The sequence below is a fragment of the Triturus cristatus genome, chromosome 12 (assembly GCF_964204655.1).
Source record: "Triturus cristatus chromosome 12, aTriCri1.1, whole genome shotgun sequence".
Classification (NCBI taxonomy): Eukaryota; Metazoa; Chordata; class Amphibia; order Caudata; family Salamandridae; genus Triturus; species Triturus cristatus.
Window position 1 is genome coordinate 109,353,452 of NC_140595.1, and position 20,320 is coordinate 109,373,771.

The 20,320-nt window shown below is 43.1% G+C and overlaps 1 protein-coding gene across 39 annotated transcripts in view; it reads right to left on the reverse strand.

Annotated features, from left to right (window-relative positions):
* UBAP2L (ubiquitin associated protein 2 like) overlaps window positions 1-20,320 on the reverse strand; it is a 658,575-nt gene that overhangs the window by 104,327 nt on the left and 533,928 nt on the right. For 15 of the 39 annotated variants that reach the window (XR_014972273.1, XR_014972272.1, XR_014972274.1 and 12 more), the window contains one exon: window positions 2,613-2,680. The exons of 9 other annotated variants lie outside the window; for them this stretch is intronic. Coding sequence is in view for 21 of the 30 variants with exons in the window: in XM_085638896.1 (XP_085495022.1) it covers window positions 2,613-2,680 (68 nt within the window). In the remaining 9 variants the exon portion in view is untranslated. Of the gene's footprint in view, window positions 1-2,612; window positions 2,681-15,143; window positions 15,255-20,320 lie in introns of all 39 variants that reach the window. 15 more of the 39 variants (XM_085638880.1, XM_085638890.1, XM_085638884.1 and 12 more) reach the window with 2 other exon arrangements.

The following is a 20,320-nucleotide window of genomic DNA, read 5'->3' on the forward strand; positions in this document are numbered from 1 at the left end:
AACTAACAAATTCTATCGAAACCCGATCGATAAACAGTACCGACGCGAACTAAAGGCCTTTTGGCCTCGAAAAAATATTTTCCTAACTTGAGCTAAGATAGCACATCCGAACCCAATGGCGGAAAAAAACAATCTGAGGATGGAGAGGATGCCCATGCGCACTGTAGTCCAGGGGAGGAGTCACCTATCCAAGGATACTTCGAAGACTCTTCCAGGACAACAACGTGCAAACATCCGGACCCAACACTAGGCGGCGATCTATGCACAGATATGAATTCAGCAGCCCACATGCCTCGAACCATTCATTTCTCTTGCAGTTTTGCTTCATAGGAGGGTATGGTTCTTCGCTTCTGCAAGACTGTTTCTTAGGGCGAGTACTCTGCTCTTTCCCTTCAGTTTCTTAAGAGTATGAAGGTTTTTCTCTACAATGCATTGCGATTCTCATAATTTCATTTATTGTGGTTTCAAAGATTTTTCATCTTTTTTGGCACACTGTTCCCACATTCACAGTTTAAGTAGTGGCTCTGCGTTGTGGCACGGAAAAGATTCACAGTAGAAAACTGACAGCGTGCCGGGAGGGACTAGTATGGCTCCACTGACATATCCCTGGACTACTTCAGGGTGGAGCCATGCAACACCGTTCCCCGGCGCGCAGAGGTACTGCTGAAAAATCTCCGGATACAGTCTGGCTCCTGGAGGATATTCTAAGTTAAGGAATCTACGGCTAGACAGTCTCTACCAGATAAATTGTCACGAAGGCAACTTGTTTGTTAAGATCTACAAATGCGGTAAATGTTTTCCCCTGTAAGATAACATTACCGCCCCGAAAAATTGTACTGTCAATGTTTGAAAACAGTAAAAATGAATAACTTGAAAAGTACTTGCCTGATTCAGGTGATCTTTGCATCTAAATTCATATAAAAGTGTTTTTATAAACTGGTGTCCGATTTCTTAATCGCATGTGTGTCATTTACTGCCTTTGTGTATGCAATAAATGCTTAGCACTACCCTCTGATATGCCAAACTGCTCGCCCACACTATCACAAAAGAGCATTTGAAGTGTTCTTTGGGTCTCTAATTCCTTTGGGGTTTGCTTTGACAGACTAGTTCAAGTTGAAAACCTCTTCAACTTCTTGCTCTTCCTAATGTGCAACTTACCCGATGACTACAAGTACACTGAGGATCTAGAGTTCTGTGACTGATCCCAGGACCTTCCTCTCGACTGGCTGAGTGGTAAAGAGCTTGAGGGACAGCTCCCTCAAAACCTTGGAGTGCATGGAGTAGTAGTCGGCGCAGGTCTTAGCGTTGTGGTCACGATCGAGGCACCAGGGGCAAACAAGATGCGGTTCCGTCACTGACATCTGTCAGTGACAGACGTGGCCGGGCTTCCAGATGGCTTTCTTAGCAGACATTCCTGCCACTGTAGGAGAAGACTACGTTGGCAAATATATTAAGCTCATGTCTCTAACAGCTATATATAAGGGACCATTTATGAAACAGGCAATAAACACTTGAATCTTTGAAAAAAGCAGCGCTGGAGAGGGCAGTATACCATGGAACATTACCTACTGCTGTGTGCCAAAATATGCCTTGCTTTTATTTTTTAACTAGCACCTTTCCTATAAGAACTTACCCCACTGGCCCCTTTATAGTGATACTGTCAAACCACCCCCTTGAAAAAACGAAAACTATTTGATACCCAAACGTAAAAAGCCTCAGCACCAAATTACAAACACGATACTGGAACCATCCCAATAGTTCCTTTACACTGACTCCCTCACGTGTACCACAAAACTGGCAGCCTTCCCTTAGGTGCTGGATTGGAAATTTTCAAGAGCATTTACATGTACTCTCATGTGCAACTCTTAAATGTGCAAGCAAATGGATCAGGGAATTGGCTGCCTAGCTTTATTATCTCCACTGCAAGGTAGATATCCTCCTAAATTTGCTCATCTGGGTGAAATAAATCGGGCCCATTCCCTCTGCAAAGCAACATGGGTGATAGCATCATAAAGCCTCAGTTGTTGAGTAGACTAGTACATGGCTATTTTGAAGGTGGATGGTATATGTTTTGCTGTGGCTGATATTCTGGTCCTTTTTAAATAACCACCCTTCACAACCTGCACTGCCCATCTGCTAATTCTGGGTTTATAATAGACTGCCTCTACCCATCTATCTCCATTAAATAAATACCAGCATTTGTGAAGAGCACAGCTGCCTCCGGAGAGGTGTCCCAGCGATGGGGGCTGTCGGGAAGATTAAGAGAGCTATTGCCCAGAGTCAGGGTGCTAGGCTAACCTGCCGACAGTGCCGGGAATCGAACCGTGAGCCCCCGCGTTCTGGAGTCAGCCGCCCTGGCTGCTGCACCACACCTCTTCCCATTAGATATCTAGGGCCTAATTACGGTCTTACATGCAGACCACCCATCAACCTACTTAGTTATGTGCCTTAACAGTTTTGTTCAGACATGCACTAAGAATTTGCTGGTCTCCTACACTAGTACCTCACTTGCAATCACCCTAATTAGAAATACAACCAAAGTATATTCACTGTTAACTTATCAATAATACACATCCACACAAAAAAAAACATTGGGATGTTGAAAAACATACCTGAGTTTTGGAGTAAACTGAGCCAGAGATGTCTGGCACTCCGGTGTTACTGGAAGTGACCGACACACCTGGGGGGCGAGACAAAAGAGAAGTTACTTACCAGTAACGATGATTTTATTTGGGTACTTTATCTCCTTACAGATTACCAACATCTTGAATATCCCAGTCATATTTAAAGACCATGACTTTGGCCTTGCACCAGCGAGCCATTGTACCCTAGTGCACAGGTTGAATAAATGTCAATTGCCAAAATGTTTGGTGTTACTTACTACCTCCTTCAGATCCCCATCATAGATGACTATCATGCAGTTCCAATGATACAGTAAGGAGGTTGTAGAGTTGGTAATCAGTGAAGATGGGAGTACCAAAGAGAACCAACGTTACTGGCAAGTAAATTCCCTCTTGGATACAGTCTACTCATTCACACCACCATGTATCAACAATAATTCTTACCATAAATTGAAACAATGAATAGTTCTAACCAGTGAGAATTTAAATATATTGTGGAATACTGTATTTTTAGAAGGATTTAGGACTTTGCTACTTTGAAATTTTCAAAATAAAATCCAATTAAACGCTGAGCTGCCCTTTTATCAGAAATGACACCCACTAATTCTGAAAGATTCTCACAATCCCTACTTGAAGCATTGCTGAAAACAATAAAAAGTGATGCATCTAGTTAAACAGGTATACAACAACAGGTATGTTCAATAATACATTTAGATTATTGTAACGAACTGCTATGATATTGGGGACTTGAAGATGAAGTGCAGCTCATTTATTTTGCTGGTGCCTCCTATTTGTTTTGCCTTCATAAGTGGGATTTCTTTAATGGCAACAAAATTGGTTTAATAATCTCAACACCAGAGCTAAAGGTTGCCACGGTTAAAATTAGAACAAAAACTGATAGGCAGATCCCTGCAATTAACCATGGGTAAATACACTAGTCCACATTATAGGTCATTGTTTAGTTTGCACGCGCGACAGAGAGAGACCAGCCATATGCTATAGAGTCTGTCCTGCTCCAAGAAGAACCTCCCACCACAAGGAAGGGAAAGCCATCTCAGACTTGTTTTTGCCTGATCACTGTGGTGCAGCTTGTTTTCAGACTAGACCGAGAACAAACATTGGGGCATTTCTATTGCCACTGTATTGGGTTAGTATGAGCATGGACACCTACAGGTTTCACTTCTATTAAAGGTATACATATCAAATAATATTGCAATAGAATGAAGCACAGAAATAGGTTAGAACAAGCAATTAATTCTTCTCTCTCAAGTATCTGTAAAAGATTTAAAATTTTTAAAACTTTGTTCAGTAGACACCCGTTTTGACTTTTACTGACCAGTTGGCCCACGGATTTCTCAAGGCTTCTGTATTTGAACGTTAGTCATGTGCCAATTGTCTCATGTGCTCTGTATTTTCGGCAGCACTGTGTATTTTTAGGTTGCAGTCTCGCTAATAAAGGGTGAAATGAGTTGGCTGTAACAGTTTCTCAAGAATATGAACTCTTGAACACAAGACTGAGAAAAGAAATATTTGCTGATGCTAAAATGTTTATCAACTTCATTCTGCTGACATTTTACATTATCTTTATATTACCACAAACTTATAGATGTTAATAGACAAACTAGCCAACTACAATGCATCTGAAGGGATATAGAGCCTTAACCTATATTCTATGCCACATACAAATATAAAAGAATCTCAAGAAAACAATTAAACAGAGCGGAATCCTAGATCTGAGGCCCTTACCCACACAGCCTACCACACCTGGCCTTGCAGTTCGAAATTGGATTGTCCACAATGGAGCTGAACTAAGTCTGATTTGCATGTGGCTGGTCTGAAGTGGCATAGTGGACAAAAAAAAAATAAAGGCTGGAGTACAAGGCAGACAAAGTTATTACCAGTGCCCGAGGATACTTCAAGCATTTTCATATTTTATTTTTTAAACTTGGAAGTGAACACTTCCAAAGCTCCCCATCTTCGTAATGAAACCTCCAACCTTTACACTTATTTACCCGGAGCCACGTCTTAGGAAAATCCCCATCTCTCATTTTCCCAGCCATGGAGTCAAGAAAATAGTCACCATTGCTGCATCGTCTATTTGATTGTGTACTACAAATTCCTAAAGAGAGAATTCTGAAATGCCTAAATCAAAGTAACAGAAAAAATAAACCTGGTTGTAAGACAGTACCTAGAGTTTTCAAAACTTAGCTACATTAGTTGACACGTTCAATCAAAACCGGGGTGCAAAAATGAAATACAGCGTCAGCCACCCAATCTAGCATAGGTTCTTATTAAAAGTCACCCAACTATTGCTAGAGACGCAGGAAGAAACTAAATCTTAACCTGAAAAGGAATTCTTTCCAAAACCAGTCAAAATGTCCACAAAATTCATACCTCAGAATCAATCTACACATTGAAATGTCAGACCACTGTACAATACTGTGTGCACAGTAAGCAATGCAAAATAACAGCAGACTAGTGGGATAAATCAAAAAAGTTACGATAAGATGGCACTGTCATATCATTTAGGATCCAAACATATGAAGAGTGGGACATATTTCACAAAATAAAACTCCAGTGCAAGAATTCTCTGAATAAGCATTAAATTAATCCAATCAGATACGTAGTTTTCAGACGATAAGTATCACTATTTCTCAGGTAAGAAAAGCATGGAGTTAAGATTACATGGTCAAATTGTTTCACAATTTGGCCTTGTTGATAGTGTCATATCTGAGTATTTGAAGCAGAGTATGAAATCCTGACATTAATAGAGGACCAAGCTAAAATATTAGTGACAATTTTAAGCAATTAATCCTGAAACATCAGCTTTGCAAGTTAGATTCGACCCCTTAGACAGTAACTTTAGCTTTTGTTCATTCTTCTAGTACCTGCTCTTATGAAAAATAAATGCCTAAATTATAAAGTATATCATTGGATAAACAAGAGGCAACCGTACACAAATTCACAACCCAAAGAAAAATTCAAAACCAAAGAATTTGAAATCCAAAGAACAAGCTACTTTCCTTCGGTAATGCTTTTTTCAGTGAATACTTTGAACTGCAGATTCCTCTTTGAATACTCCCCAGACAGCATCTAGTATCTTTTTCTAGCAATGCTCCGGTGCATAAGCACCACCACTCCGTCCCGACGTTGGGTGCTTGTTTCCCCTATCTGCACCCTCAGATGCAGAACATGAACAGTTGTTGAAACCAGGGTGCTGATTCCTAATTTGGGAACTTGTAGATGTTAAGGAAACCACTGTACAGAACGGGGAGGTATGAGGAATATACAGATAGGTCAGAATTTGAACCGGAAAGAGCATTACTAAAGTTAAGTAACTTGTTCTTCTGATGGATACTTATAACCACAGATTTCTCACCATTAGAAAAGATTTTAAAGGTGTGTTTGAAGTGGAGTCTGTGGAGTGGACTCAAACCTAAAACACTGCAGGACTGAAGAGGTGAAATGCCCTTTCTACTGGACTTATCTGTCTAGAAAGTAGTGCTTTGTGAACAAGGACGTCCAAGGCATAGCTTGCCCAATGTCAAAGACCGCATTGGGACACCGTGGTAACCGCCATGGTATAATAGACTCTCAGACCTTCTGAAGGCTGCATACAAGCTCTAGATGCAAAGGACAATGCACCTTGACATGCTCCTTTTATCTACAAACTTCCCTTTCTTTGCTCTGGAGAAACCCACAAAAAGCAGATTGTACCAAGCAACACCACGTGGTCTATCATTGTAAAAATCAATGTGAAAAGTCAGTTTTCGGGTCCAACCGAAAGAGCCTCTGCTCCACTTTCAAGGAGGTTGGGGCGCAAAGAATTCAGACAAGGTGGCAGACTGTCAGATCTGGAAAGGTGTCCCAACTTTAGGCAAGAAGGCTGCAAGAGTTCCCAAAACCTATTTGTCTGGAAAAAAAGTTGGTTTTGGACAGTTGCACCCACAGTGGCTGCAGCACACTAATGCAACGAGCTGAAGTAATAGTAATGACCAAGAGAGTCTTGAAGACTTGAGACGAAAGCAAACAACTATGCATCAGCTTAAAGAGCCTGCATATGAGAAACGTCAAGACCAAATTTAAGCCCCACTGTGGCAACACAAATATTTTAGGAGGAAATATGTCAACATTTTATAAACATCACCACAGGTTATTATAACTAGTATGTTTGGCCCCACAAATTTAGAAAGGCCTGACAAATCTTACATAGTGCCAACTGCAAGACCTTGCTGGGTCAAACCAAAACAAAAGATCAGTAAGCTTAGCTTGTAAAGGGCTAATCTTGCAGATACCACACCAGGCCACAAATCTATCTCAGAGGCCAGCATAAATGGAATCTTTTAGAGGGACGTCTGGCGGGGAGGTTGGCACCCATCACTGCAGGCAGCAGACCAAGCGCTGTCAACTGACATCGGTCAATCTCCACGCATGGAAGAGTAGACTGGGCAAGTTAGGGTGGAGGACCCTGCTACTGCAGTGGTAATCTGATCAGAGGGCAGATGCTCATGCCCAGATACCACAGTCTCCTCAACGAATACAGAGCCAATAGGATGACTTGGGTTTGGTTGTTCCTGATCTTCAGACATGGGGGAATGAGAGGCAGGGCCAGCCAGACATACAGCGGTCTTATGCTCCATTCAAGACGCAATAAACTCAGTGAGCAGAAACGTCAACACAAAGCCTTTGATAATTCACTCTTGAAAGTGGTGAGAATATCTAGCCAGGGAGCTCCCCACTGCCCGAAAGTGCCCTACGTCACCTCTGAATGTAGACACCATTCATTATTTGGCAGATGCCACCTACTTCGCTCATCCGCTCTAGATCCAACCAGGTGGTTCGCCATCAGGAAAATACCTAGACACTACAACTCCAGAGGCACAGAGACTGTGCACAGAAATTGGGACTGCTCTGTGCTCTGCTTGTTTAGTGCAATACCAAATGGCTTAGGTGTTGGGCGTGAGAACCTGCTCTAGCCTCCCCTTGATTTACAGCAGGCAAGCCTTCACTATTAGTTTAATTGTCCGCAACCCCAACAGACTGATATTGAGCTAGATTTTCGTCAGAGACAAAAGTCTGACTATCTCCACCTCCCAGATGACCTCCTCCCTAGACCAGTAGTGTCAACCACACTCAGCTCTGGGTAGGAAAGGGAAAGTGGCTAGTCACTGTTCCAACTGTGTTCAAGCAGCCAACTTTGCAAATTGTGAACCATCTCTTCCGAAATCAAGATTCAGATTCCAAAGCAGAGACCACAGGTGCTCCCTGGTATAGTCGACCAGGAAGATCCAGGAGGCTAAGAGGCTTCAGAGTTGCTCTCAAGGAGATCTAGGAAAGAGGCTGAAACTGTGGAACGAGAACCTGAATACTCTGGACTTGCAGCAGTAGAGGTAAGGCCTCAAAGAACAAGTTACTTACCTTCAATAACATTCTTTTTGGGGATACTCTGTGTAGCCTCAGATTCCTCAGCTTTAAAATAATCCCCAGGTGCCAAACTGGATCAGGACGTTTTCACAACAGTGCTCGAGTTGCATAGTGTGACTCTGTTTATCTTGTTCAGCCTCAGAAGTGACAGAGCAGTCTCTCACATAGGTGCCATCCATGCATGTCAACGTCAGTTCCTTGAATCACGTCATGCCCTCTGACTCGCAGCACATACAAGAGGTAAAAGTGGGCAGATCTCTATTTTGGGACCTTAATAAATTATAAAATGAGACCACTGCACAGAACTGAAAAGTGGTAGGGCAGTGAGGAATTTTCTGTTAGATAGACCATTATCGAAGGTAAGTATCGAAGGTAAATATCTTTTTTTTGGATGGATGCTTCTAACTGCAGATTCCTCACCTTTAGGACAGATATCAGTAATGTAAGCATAGGCACTGTCACCCATATTGCAGCCTGGAAGATGTCACCGGACTTCGCATGCCTACGCAGAGGTAGCAGCCTTTGACCAAGTGGGAGAAGCCCTGTCTTGTTCCAGAGGCTGCTTCTTGGCCAATACGTAGTACATTGACAAAGTCCTTTACTGCACTGCCTTACCTTTCTTAGCCCCAGAGAAACCCACAATAAGCTGATTATCCACCTTGTCGACTTTGGTGTTTGGTTTTTTGGGGTCCTGTCAATGGAGTATCTCCTCTTTCAAGGGGTGAGGTGGGGCAAAGAACATATGGAGGGTGATAGATTGCCCAGCACGAAAGGGCATCATGACTTTAGTAAAAATGTTGCCCTCATCCTAAACACCAGTTTGTCTGGAAAAAAAGGTAGTGTAGGGCAGCTGCACCGAGAGAGCCTGGAGCTCATTTAAGCAGCAAGCTGAAGGGAACCTCATGAGAAGATTTTGATAGTAAATACAACTAACAGCTTTGCGTTGGTTTGAAGAGGCTACACATGAGAAGTCAGGACAAAATTAGGAGTGTATCCATCACTCTTCTGTTTACTTCAGTGCAATAGTATGCCCAGACACAGGCCCCATGTTCACTTTGCAACTGGATCAAATCTGCACCTCACTGAAGGGCCCCACTAGGGGAAGAACAAGTCTTGGGTTTCTTGTATTCTGGTTCACAGAGGACCTGGCTTGGCAGGTCAGACTGGGCTGTTCCTACTGGAGCAGGATCAAGGCTGATTTCCATATGGATGGGTCTAACGTAAGGTAGAACTGTGGGCGTTTTTTTTTTCTTTTTAAATATCAACGACTAAGATGCGGCCAAAGTAATAACCAGGGCTGAGATTAATTCAAGCATCCCTTCCATCAAATATTTTTATTACTAGGATGACTTGTACCTGGTCATTCCTGCACTTTAGGCAGAAGAGGCAGCAGCAGAAAGGTATACAGGAGTGATGTGTTTCTACTCTAGCCTGAATGTGTGAACTCCAATGTGCAGACGTTTTGACACTGCATTCTGAACGGTAGCAAAAAGATCCAGCCAGGGATCTCCACACAAGGGGAAAAAGTTTTGCACTACCCCCAGAATGCAACCACCATTCATGATCTGCCATGGGTCACTTACAAGGAAAATGCCCTGACCCTGCAGCAAATTCCAGAGCAGCAATGCCTCTTGTCACAGGACCCTACTCTGCTTCGCTTGTTGCAGTAACACATGGAGGCAATGTTGTCTGAAAACCTGCACCATCCTTTCCTTGATGCAAGGAGGAAGGCATTCACCATCAAGCAGATGGTCAACAGCACCAATAGCTTTCTGATGAGTCGTGTTTTTTCTGGAGACTGGTGAAGTCTGATCTCCACTTCTCCCAGGTGACCTTTCCAACCCAGCAGGAAAGCATCAATTCACCACAGTCAGATCTGGGAAGGGAGAGGTACCACTGCAGATCTTGCGCAGTCTTTTCAGAAACCTGGATGACAGCCAACAGGCTTCCTTGTTGCTGGGCCCACTAGGATTTCAGATCCCACTGCAGAGCCAGCAAATGCCACCAGGCAAGGTGGATACGCAGGATGCATGAAGCCAGCAAAAGGCCTTAGATCAGCTGGACTGGCAACTTGATGCCCTTCGGTGTCCTTTGGTCGGAGTGGCAGAGTCCTGCATTGACTTGCATTTTTCGATTCGGACTTCAACTTACTGGAAGGCTTCGACACAGAAGAATATCTGTTGTGGGGGCAGCCTCAGGAGCAGAAAAGGTCCCCGCCCCTAATTTGGAGTGAGTTGCAGGAGGTCTGTAAATTCTTTAGGTGTTTGCAGAGATACAGCTCCTTTCACGGTACTGGATCACCTTCAGGTGCACAAGGGCACATTATGCACATTTGAGTTGAGCGCAAGCACCAGATGCAGACCTAGTGTGGGTCACTCTGCGACATCTGTTTCCAACAGTCGTGGCACAGCTTGAACCCTGTATTCTTCAGTGCAGACATCATTCCCTTGCACCCTGGAAAAAAAGACTTTAGAAAGGATTCATATACCATTTTTTTTTAAAGGGAACGAAGCACCGGATCCTGCTCCCAAGGGCGAGAAGGGAAGAAACAGTTATCAGCGTACAGGTGCCGCACCTACTTGTGGCTTCGCTCTATAACTTCCAGGGTGGAATAAGGCCAATGCAGAGCTGCATTACCACCTAGGAGCATGTGGGAGCACTGCTGTGAAACTTAAATTCAGTCTGGCGCCTGGGAAGTATTCTAAATGGGAGGAATATTCAGTTAGAAGTAACCATCAGAATACAAGGTGTAGCTCCTGCATCTGGCTACCCAAAAACTTTCTGGTGTGGGAGGTTAATGGGGAGAGGAAAGGAAGGGTAGGGCGTAGCCCCTCTGAACTATGTGTAAGACCTATTTGTCAGACATAATTGATCTTAAGTTGGGGAGTAAACGTTGAACCCCGTGTCTGACTAGCCCGGTATGAGCCGCTGTAGGGAAGTAAACAGCTTGGTAACCGGTGTAGAAAGGAAGGAGACATCAAAGACTGCGATCTCTGATTTCCTGAACCCAAATGTCTGCTGGACCACTGGTTGGGAGGGTTGCAGTTACCTATAGGATAGCCCCCTGGAACAGCCTCTGAATTTTCTGAACGGATGGTGGAATTATTTCGCTAGTGCCAGTAAACCCAAAGAGCATATAGTGGTTTGGCTGTCTTTACATAGGTCTACAGCAGACGCCGCTCTATACCACAAACAGTCTGCATCAATGTACCTCTTGATGCCCTTGAGGCTCCTCTTTTGAGCTTGAAAGGGGTAATTGGTGTCAAGACGTCTTCGCCTCAGGACTTCAACTTACCCAAAGACATCGAGAGAATAAGTGAGACCTATGCTTGGACAGCAACCTCTTCTTGTGTTAGCGACGTAGAGCATCACCTCCCATGCCAGATTGCCTTTGGGTGCATGAAGGAATAATGGTTGCACAACTTTAGAGTCGTGAATGGTGCGCATACACCAAAATGACAGTGTGCTGGTCTAGAGCAGATATCGGCTTCCTGTAGTCTCGTCAGTGTTTGGATCACAATGTATAATAGTTTTTAGGTCTTGCCTGACCCAGCGCATGCGCTGGTCTGGCGAGACTTAGAGAGGGCTCCAAAAAGTGCTACCAGGCCAGCCTAGAGCTGCAGTGCATGTGCGCGGCCGCGCGCGCCGGCTTTACCGCGGTTACTTTCACTTTCGCGGCCGCACGGCCACTTTGCATAGCCAATAGGTCTCGCTTTTGGGACCTTATAAGTATTTAGTTATGCAACTGTTGCATGGCTAAACACTTCTAAGGTCCCAAAGGCGAGACCTATTGGCTATGCCAATGCTTGTTGAAATTGTTAGATGAACAAAAAGGTAGAGGCGGTGCACTGGATTTGCATCTGAAGGTGCGAAAATAAAGAAACGTCCGTCAACGTATAGGGATGGCACTTCTATCTGGCTCTGGAATGGTACAGAGCCAATGAAGGTCTGAACAATGACACCTACAAGAGATCTGGAAAACTTGAAGTTCTCCTGAATATACTTTGTCAATCTATCCGGTGTCAGTGTATTTGGCGATTGTCCCGGTGTCTAAAAAGACAATAGTTTTTGTATTGCCAAATACATGGTTGGAATCACCTTAAAAAAGGAGTAAGAAAATGGGGATCAGGGCAAAATTGTCTGTCACTAGAGCCTTAGCTCGGCAGGGTTGCAACTATAAAATGGGCTTTATAAGAGGGGTTTCTTGCAGCTTCCCATAGAATAAAGCAATATATGTTTTAGCAGAATGAGATGCCCTCTACCCACTTTCTGAATACTATGATAAATTGGAGAGTTGTTAGCAAGGGATGTGCCATTGTTCGTTCCAGAGACAACTGTCAAATTGTGGGTCCATCAGAAAATCGATGGAATGCATGGCTATGAAAAAAGGCTATCCTGGTCTGCATGACCTTGACCTGCATCGAGCATCAAAAAGGACAAAAGGGGCACATAATATAAAAAGACAGTATCCCTTGTATCTGCTGCTAGCGGCTTCCTACAACCATTCAGCATTTTACAAGAGAAAGTGATATAGGAAACTTTTTTTTTAAGTCAATCAGCCCGATAGATATGTTAACCATATGCACAAATTAAATAATTTGAGCCTGCACATGTAAAGTAGTAATAGGCAAGCTGAACTGCAGACACTTTGTTTACTTCGCTTAAAAGCTAAATTGACTGGCAAGAAACATTAATCCGAACTTAAAATATGTCACAAGAGACTAGAATAGTGTCCAAATAGGTTGAAAAAGTGAAGGCACCCTGAACTAAGTATTTTAGGCAACTGTATACCTTAGTGAATGACTATCTAAAAACTTGCTTTTTCCATTTCAGTCTCAAAGAAAGATCTGTTTAATGCTCTACTTTCAGAAATCATCTTTTCATTTACCATGTATGCTCAATGTTGGAATGTAATTTTCTTTCGAAAAGGGCGCAAATACCCACTGCTATACAAGTGTAATGTATAAATGTTCAATAAAATGTATGACCTACAAAGATTGACATTGTGAATGTCCAACTTTTACATAGTACACATGTATTTTATTGGGATTTCCAAAACGTGATAAATTAGTTATCTATTTTGACCATGGGAGTTTGAAGAGGCTCTTCCAGCCTCTAAAGAACAGCAACATTTGTAAACTCTGCGATAGCCTTTACCAATGATGCTACATAAGAACTACTACTTTTTCTTCAGCCCGATACCATCATTCCTCACCAGTGCTTAATCATGTGCGTTATCTTAAGGAGTTGCAGCACCTCAGACAGTACAACACTGGGTTGGGAGATCATAAGCAATGCAGACAGTACAACTAAAGGAGAACCCACTCACCAGGTGCCCATATGAGGAAGTCTCTTGCACAGGCAGTATGGCCATGTGAGAAGCATCATTGCAGGAAACTTGCCCTTGGGAGCACCTCCAAGCACAGGCAACATGGCGGCGTAAGGGCCGATGTGTCCATGAGTTCACAAGATGTGTGAACTTATGGACTCCAATGAACCAACTGCACATCCAACTTGCCTTCCCAATGTATTAACCGAGCTCGTGGACCTCCCTCATAGCCAACTGTCACTAAGTGGCCCACAACAAAGTACTATTTTAACAGCATGGGAAATTAGGACAGACACTTTCTCAGATGTGCAACTATAGGGAAGCCTAGTTACTAAATTACGAATCTCAGACAAATATTTGACCTAGGAATAGTCCTAGCCCCTCTGGGGATATGATGCATGCCTAGTTAATAAAGTCCGACTAGACATTTCTGCAGACCGCCAGAAGTTTAACATAAAGTTGTGACAGCAGCAGAAAAGGCATGAAGACATTTTCCTAAAAAATATTAAAGGCATTGCCAACTTCAAGACAGTTTAAAGGCTCATTTCACGAGTTTTGGTCACAGCTCATTTGCTTTGTGTGTGATGGACACAAGTACCCTCATGCTAACAAGTAATGGCACGCCAGGCACTGTCAGAGAACCTACATAAGTCGCAAACAAGGAGAGTGGAGTAATCATTTCAAACTGTCCCTTCCTCCACAGTTTAGCCTTCAACAGTCATGCTTCACACCAAGGTTCAATCACTGACAAAATGGGGCTCAAGAATATGGCAATTGGGAGAGGTCAATAAGTGAACTTGCAACTGCTCGCAGTGTAACCTACATGGTTTTGTTGGCCTTCATTGTTACCCCGACAAAAAATTATCCATTAATCCTGGCAAACACAATCCTGAACTTAAGCAAAAAAGAAACCTTTCATTTTACGAACACATTAGATACTGTTCACAAAACCCAGGAGTATGCAACTCTATAAGATACTTTGTATGGACAAGAACACAAGTGTCTCCAAGTCACTTGCATGTAATTTTAGATAATATTTATAAGCAAGTTTGTCCCGGAATCAACCCAGCCAAGTTCCCATTTACGCTAAGCAGCAGAGGGAGAAATCTGGACCCTCTTAAGAAGCATTTCAGTTTTTGGCATAACTTATGGTTTTAAAGAGCATGCTACTGTATTTTCGCTTAGGCTGCTGGAATCCTTGGCAATAGTGTATAAGAAAAGTATTAGTTACTATTGAGAAACACGTGTTCTCCTCAGCACTACATAATGCATCAAGTTCACAAGCTTTTTATAATGTTGCTGTGATCTGTCACTACATTGAGGAACTGAAAGGTATGAAGTTTATTTGGTTGTATATAAAACACTGCGGAGCAGGAAGGTAAAGCATATCTTCCTCTGATGCAGAGGGATATTCAATAACTGTCAAGGAGATAAATTACCCAAATAAGTATATTTAAATGAGAAACAGCTCACCTATTGGCAGCTGCTCAAAAACAGATCTAGAACAAGTACTTTCTAAATGCATGACGAGGATATTCAACCTTCTCCGTCCCTTCCACTAAGCATTTCTTTATTACGTCTTAAGCGCAACAATCCAAAAGGATTACAATACACTTTTGGACAACACACAGGAACAGACAGACCTCCAATCATTCCACACCTGCTGCACAAAAGGAGGAAGTAAGTTTTAGTGAAGCAGACACACAAGCAAGAGACAACAGGGATAAGAGGCAGATAGAAAATAAACACTAGAAGCAGAGTGCACTTACCGGCGCCTGGTCCGGTGGCAGCGGCAGGTTTGCTTTGAGCGGAAGCAGCCCCACTATATCCACCCTTACAGAAATCCCCCGTGTTGGGCACCTGGCTCAAGTCCTCATAGCCTGCAAACAGACAGACAGCCATAGCCCTGAGCTTCGAAAAAACCGCAAACATACACAACACGAAAGCAGATGTACCAAGCTTACCCCGCCTATCCCCGCTTACCTCCCAAATAAAAAAAAAAGGCATTGGAATAAGCCATTACAAAGCAGCCTGGGTGACTACACATTTGTAAAGCGGTGCAAAACCCTGCGTTTACGTCACCTCGACCTACTAACAAAATCCAGTAATTTTAAATTGATAACTTGACAGAACATGCTTGGAACTACTAAATGGTTAGTAAAGTTCAATACATGAACATTCACAACCTGTGACTTCCGTTTAGAAAACTGAACAGGTTCAGTTTTCAACAGCTTACAAAGTTCCACCCTCATACCTGCACTTCTGTGTCTATGCTCCCCTCCATCTTAACCCTCCCAAACGACCAGAACAGAAAATCAGCGAAAAACAGCAAATTCAAAACACTGAAATTCTTCTTGGGCTCCACAAGTTCGCTCAGCCAAAAATCGCGCCTACTCTATGGAGATAAACATTGCATCATTTCATCAACTATTAAATCACAGTAAAAGTCTTAGGGACGTGGAAAGCACTGTTCTCTAAAGATTGATAGGGAGAATTAGGTCTACTGCATGCACTGGAAATATTTTTGCAATCTGCCAGAGCACCCCGATTACATTTTGATTAACAGAAGAGTGGCTACAGACAATGAAGGATGATCCAAGTGTAAAGGTGGAAATAAAAATGGTACTGATAATACAGTCTGTTTTTTCACAATGGCTTTGGATACAATGAAAGGTGAACCAACTTTGATGGAGAAGAGAACGTGACCATAATTCAAAGGCTGAACAGTGTTTAAGTCACCTACAATAAAGCAGAGTGGTGATAATTGTGACTTTGGAGCTACAAAATATGTGTTCTAATCCTAGACCCATTTGCCCCTGTGGCATTGAACCTCAGCAAATTACCACAGTCCAGTGCTTCAGGGAAGAATTGTGCGCTCAGAACAGGCCTAAAGGCAATATTAGGCACAACACAAAAACATGCTTTGAAGCAAGGCAACAGCTAATGTTTAAGAATCACTGGAGCTGCAGGTCTGCACTTCATGCACCCAAAGACCTCAAAAGCTCACCGTCAACCATGGTCCCTTTCCAGGGTTCCCATAATGAAGAGGCGTGCTTCATCATTAAACTACTAAGTAAATTCAGAGCTACCAAAATACCTCAAGCTTATGCTCAACGAAAGCAAGCAACACCCATGGGCCATTACATATACAACTAAATACCTCATTGCTGAAGCTGCCCCCTCTCCGAGTCTAGGCACTGTAGAAAGAAAAGATGGCTGCTAAAACTGTGCATTGTGATTTCATAACAAGGGACCTTGCTGAAGAATGCACTTCACAGGCTTTTATATACCTTCATAATCAGTTTTAGGAAAAATAGTTATCAAATAAATTGCAATAGCACAGTTTAAAGAAACAATAAAATTCACAGGTTGAAACAAAAGTGACTGGGAGGGAAATGCAAAAATAAGGAATACTGCACCGTAGCTAAATGCACTATATTAAACTTTAGTGTGTGAAAAGTGTAGTGGCCTCATTGGGACATCAAAGTTGAACTCTTCAGAACAATAAAACTGAATGGAATTCAGGACTGATGTGTGACGTATGCACTGACGTATGCACCTGAATAGTTCAGCCAAGAGAAAAGAGTTCCAACGTAATGGGGCATTTTATAAAAGACATGTTTTGCCAAATTTGTCAGATCAAAAGTCTATGTGATTGTGAAGTTGTGCTAATATGCCGAAATAAATTTTCTAGAAAACACTGCTTTTCCAATCTATGAGCTCTACAATCATGTGTACCCTAAAGAGTGGTTTTGGTTGAGACTCAAATCGAACCACCATTCCACACAAATTGACCCAAGTGTTGCGCTTACTCGTGACAGTGCGATTCTAGCACAGCCGGACTGGGAATAAAAACCAGCCCTGGCAATTCCGCTAAACTGACCCCAAGGGGAGTGGGCGTGAATGGATGCCAGTGACAAGCACTGCTGCAGCTTTTGTTACCGGCCCCCAGTAACAAAACCGGCCCCCATGCCTGCTCGTTACTAAATTAAACTGCTTTAAAATCTTGTTGTAATTTAGAAATATATTTGCATTCTATCTTCACCAACCTATATTTGTGAAACTGAGGGAGGTGGTCAAGAAACAGTTTGAACAATTACTAAGGTAGAAGTTGTTTCCTTCAGTAATACTGGTTCTGAATGACAGGGAATTTATAAAATTGAGCTAGACCACAGGAAACTTTAAAATGTTGAACATGACAATGGAGGACTGATTTGATTCAACACCCAATTAGCAAATGGAGCAGCCTTTACCAAACTATTCAGTTGTATAAATATCTCTTGCCCAGTGGGTACAGGCAGATAAGAGAAGAGTGGAAATGGTCTGGAGAATATTTCGAGGGAGTACAGTATCCCTCAAAATCAAAAAGTACTAGAGTTAAGTAACTTCCAAACACCAATAGTGAGTAGTAACAACTACAACTTCAGTGTTTGAAGATAGACTTCCAGACCCAACCACTAGATGGTAGAAAAAAGGAAAGTATACGAATCTGGAATAGATTTGCTCTGCAAAAATTTTTTTTACTGTAGCATGTGGAACTTAAGAGCAGGTAGGCACTCCTAGTCTAAAGTAGTATTGCTGCCCCGGGAAGAAAAAAACCGCAACCACTTCTGCAAGCTATTTAAGGCTTCTCTTTCAGGGGAAGGTAGTGAGGATGAATAGTTTAGGTGTACTCATGGGGAACAGTATGGGTGGGAGTCATTAGTTCAGCTAGCTTTTCTTTTTTACTCGCAATAAAAAATGTCCAGGCAGTAATAACCCTTACGAGAAAAAGAATACATAGTTCACATTAAGTGATAAAGACGCTTAGTACCTTCAGTCTTTTTTATACCATTCTGAGGAGCTTCTGTCTGAAAGGCTCTTTCTGGTTGTTACTCAATGAACCTGTGAATCCTCTCCTAAGCATTAAAAGCATTAACCTGGACCCAAAAAGTTAACAAGCATTTGCAATGCAATAGGTCTCGCATTTATAAGAGTTTGAGCTATTCGCATTGTAAAATTACAATGCCTTTTATTTATGTTTTGGTTTTAAAACAAATAAAAGGCATTGTCATTTACAATGTCAGTAGCATAAACTCTCATAAAAGCAGAGTGCGGCGTGCAGCAGAGTGCGGCGTGCAGCAGAGTGCGGCGTGCAGCAGAGTGCGGCGTGCAGCAGAGTGCGGCGTGCAGCAGAGTGCGGCGTGCAGCAGAGTGCGGCGTGCAGCAGAGTGCGGCGTGCAGCAGAGTGCGGCGTGCAGCAGAGTGCGGCGTGCAGCAGAGTGCGGCGTGCAGCAGAGTGCGGCGTGCAGCAGAGTGCGGCGTGCAGCAGAGTGCGGCGTGCAGCAGAGTGCGGCGTGCAGCAGAGTGCGGCGTGCAGCAGAGTGCGGCGTGCAGCAGAGTGCGGCGTGCAGCAGAGTGCGGCGTGCAGCAGAGTGCGGCGTGCAGCAGAGTGCGGCGTGCAGCAGAGTGCGGCGTGCAGCAGAGTGCGGCGTGCAGCAGAGTGCGGCGTGCAGCAATGTATGGTGTGGTTTGTAAACAAGAAAAGCGGACATCAAGGGAAAGGTGGGAGGGAACGAGTCTATGGGGTGTGAGTTATAACGAAAGTTAATTGTTGTAAGAGGAGATGCAGGAAGTGAGGCAGATCGCGCGCTGGCGAAAGCAGTCTGCTGCTTTCAAGTCCGATGCCAGATGGCAGCCTCGCGCTTGAATGCCTCACATGCACTGGCCATAAACCGCATTCCTAAGGTCTTGTGCCCCTTACTAAATCTCTCTGAATGCGTGAGGTGGCGCACGCGCAGGAAGTAGCTGGTGGCAAATGGAATGCGCGTGGTTGTGCGCGGAACCGCCACCCGATCCACCTGGGAAGCCTTTGGGAGCATTTTCTGAAGCCCCTACATAAGTCTTGCTGAGCGATCACTTACGCGATAGCCAGGCGAGACCTAAAAATGGCCTTCCTGTATCAAAATTTGGCACCTCAGCTGCTATTCAACCATGGACTGGACGGTACCCCCCCGCCAAAATAACAGTTTGGGTCAAGAATATGATAGTCTGCAAGTTTAGTCTTTTGTTGCTCCCGTTGAAATACCATTACTGCTGAACAGCAAGTTAGCACTCCCTGTGAGTTGAAAGGATGTGGTGATAGTTATGACTGCTTGATTACAGCCTCTTCAGGATTTGTTTAATTTTGCAAGCCATTTCGGACAAAGATCTAAAGTTGGGTGATCTCCCAGACGCAAGCGCATTTTTATTTCTTATGGAATGAATAACTAGAATTTGGGTATTTATGCCGCACTAAGGTCTTAAAGGATTGGATGGTAATTCATGAGTGAGCATGCTTTGAGAAGATGTTTTTATCCTCCGAAAGAGCTCATGCATACATTTTGTTGACATGTTTCCTAAACATTTTGACGACGTTGGAAGTTCCCACAGCTCGTTTATTTTTAGAACCTTATGCTAGACCATAATCACCTTGTGGGCCAGTGTGAGACCTTAATAAATTTGCATGATCACACCTCAGAATGAGAGGGTGGTCTGATTCTGACAAATTCGTAGGGATATGTAGGAAGCTGGCTCTGTATATAGTATACCTAAGTGAGGTATAATGAGCACAGTCCAGTGGAAACCCTAAGGTAGGCAGAGGTAAAAGTAGATGGCACCTTACTCTCCATTTGTGGTAGTGTAGGGCAGCAGTAAGGCTCTATCAGAGGGTAGTGTTAAACATTTGTCGTACACACAAAAGCAGCAAATGAAGTCACACAGACTGAACTCAGATTAATTTGTTTGTATCAAAAATCTTAAATTATTTAATTTCTAGAACCAAACAAAGTCTGATGCAGGTAAATTAAATACTTTACAAAATCGTATGCAATGTTTTACAGTTAAAGCAGGTTCAAATGAAGTTGGTTGAATTACAGGCAAACAATATTTCACAATTACTTGTCAGGTACTTTACAGATTACTATGG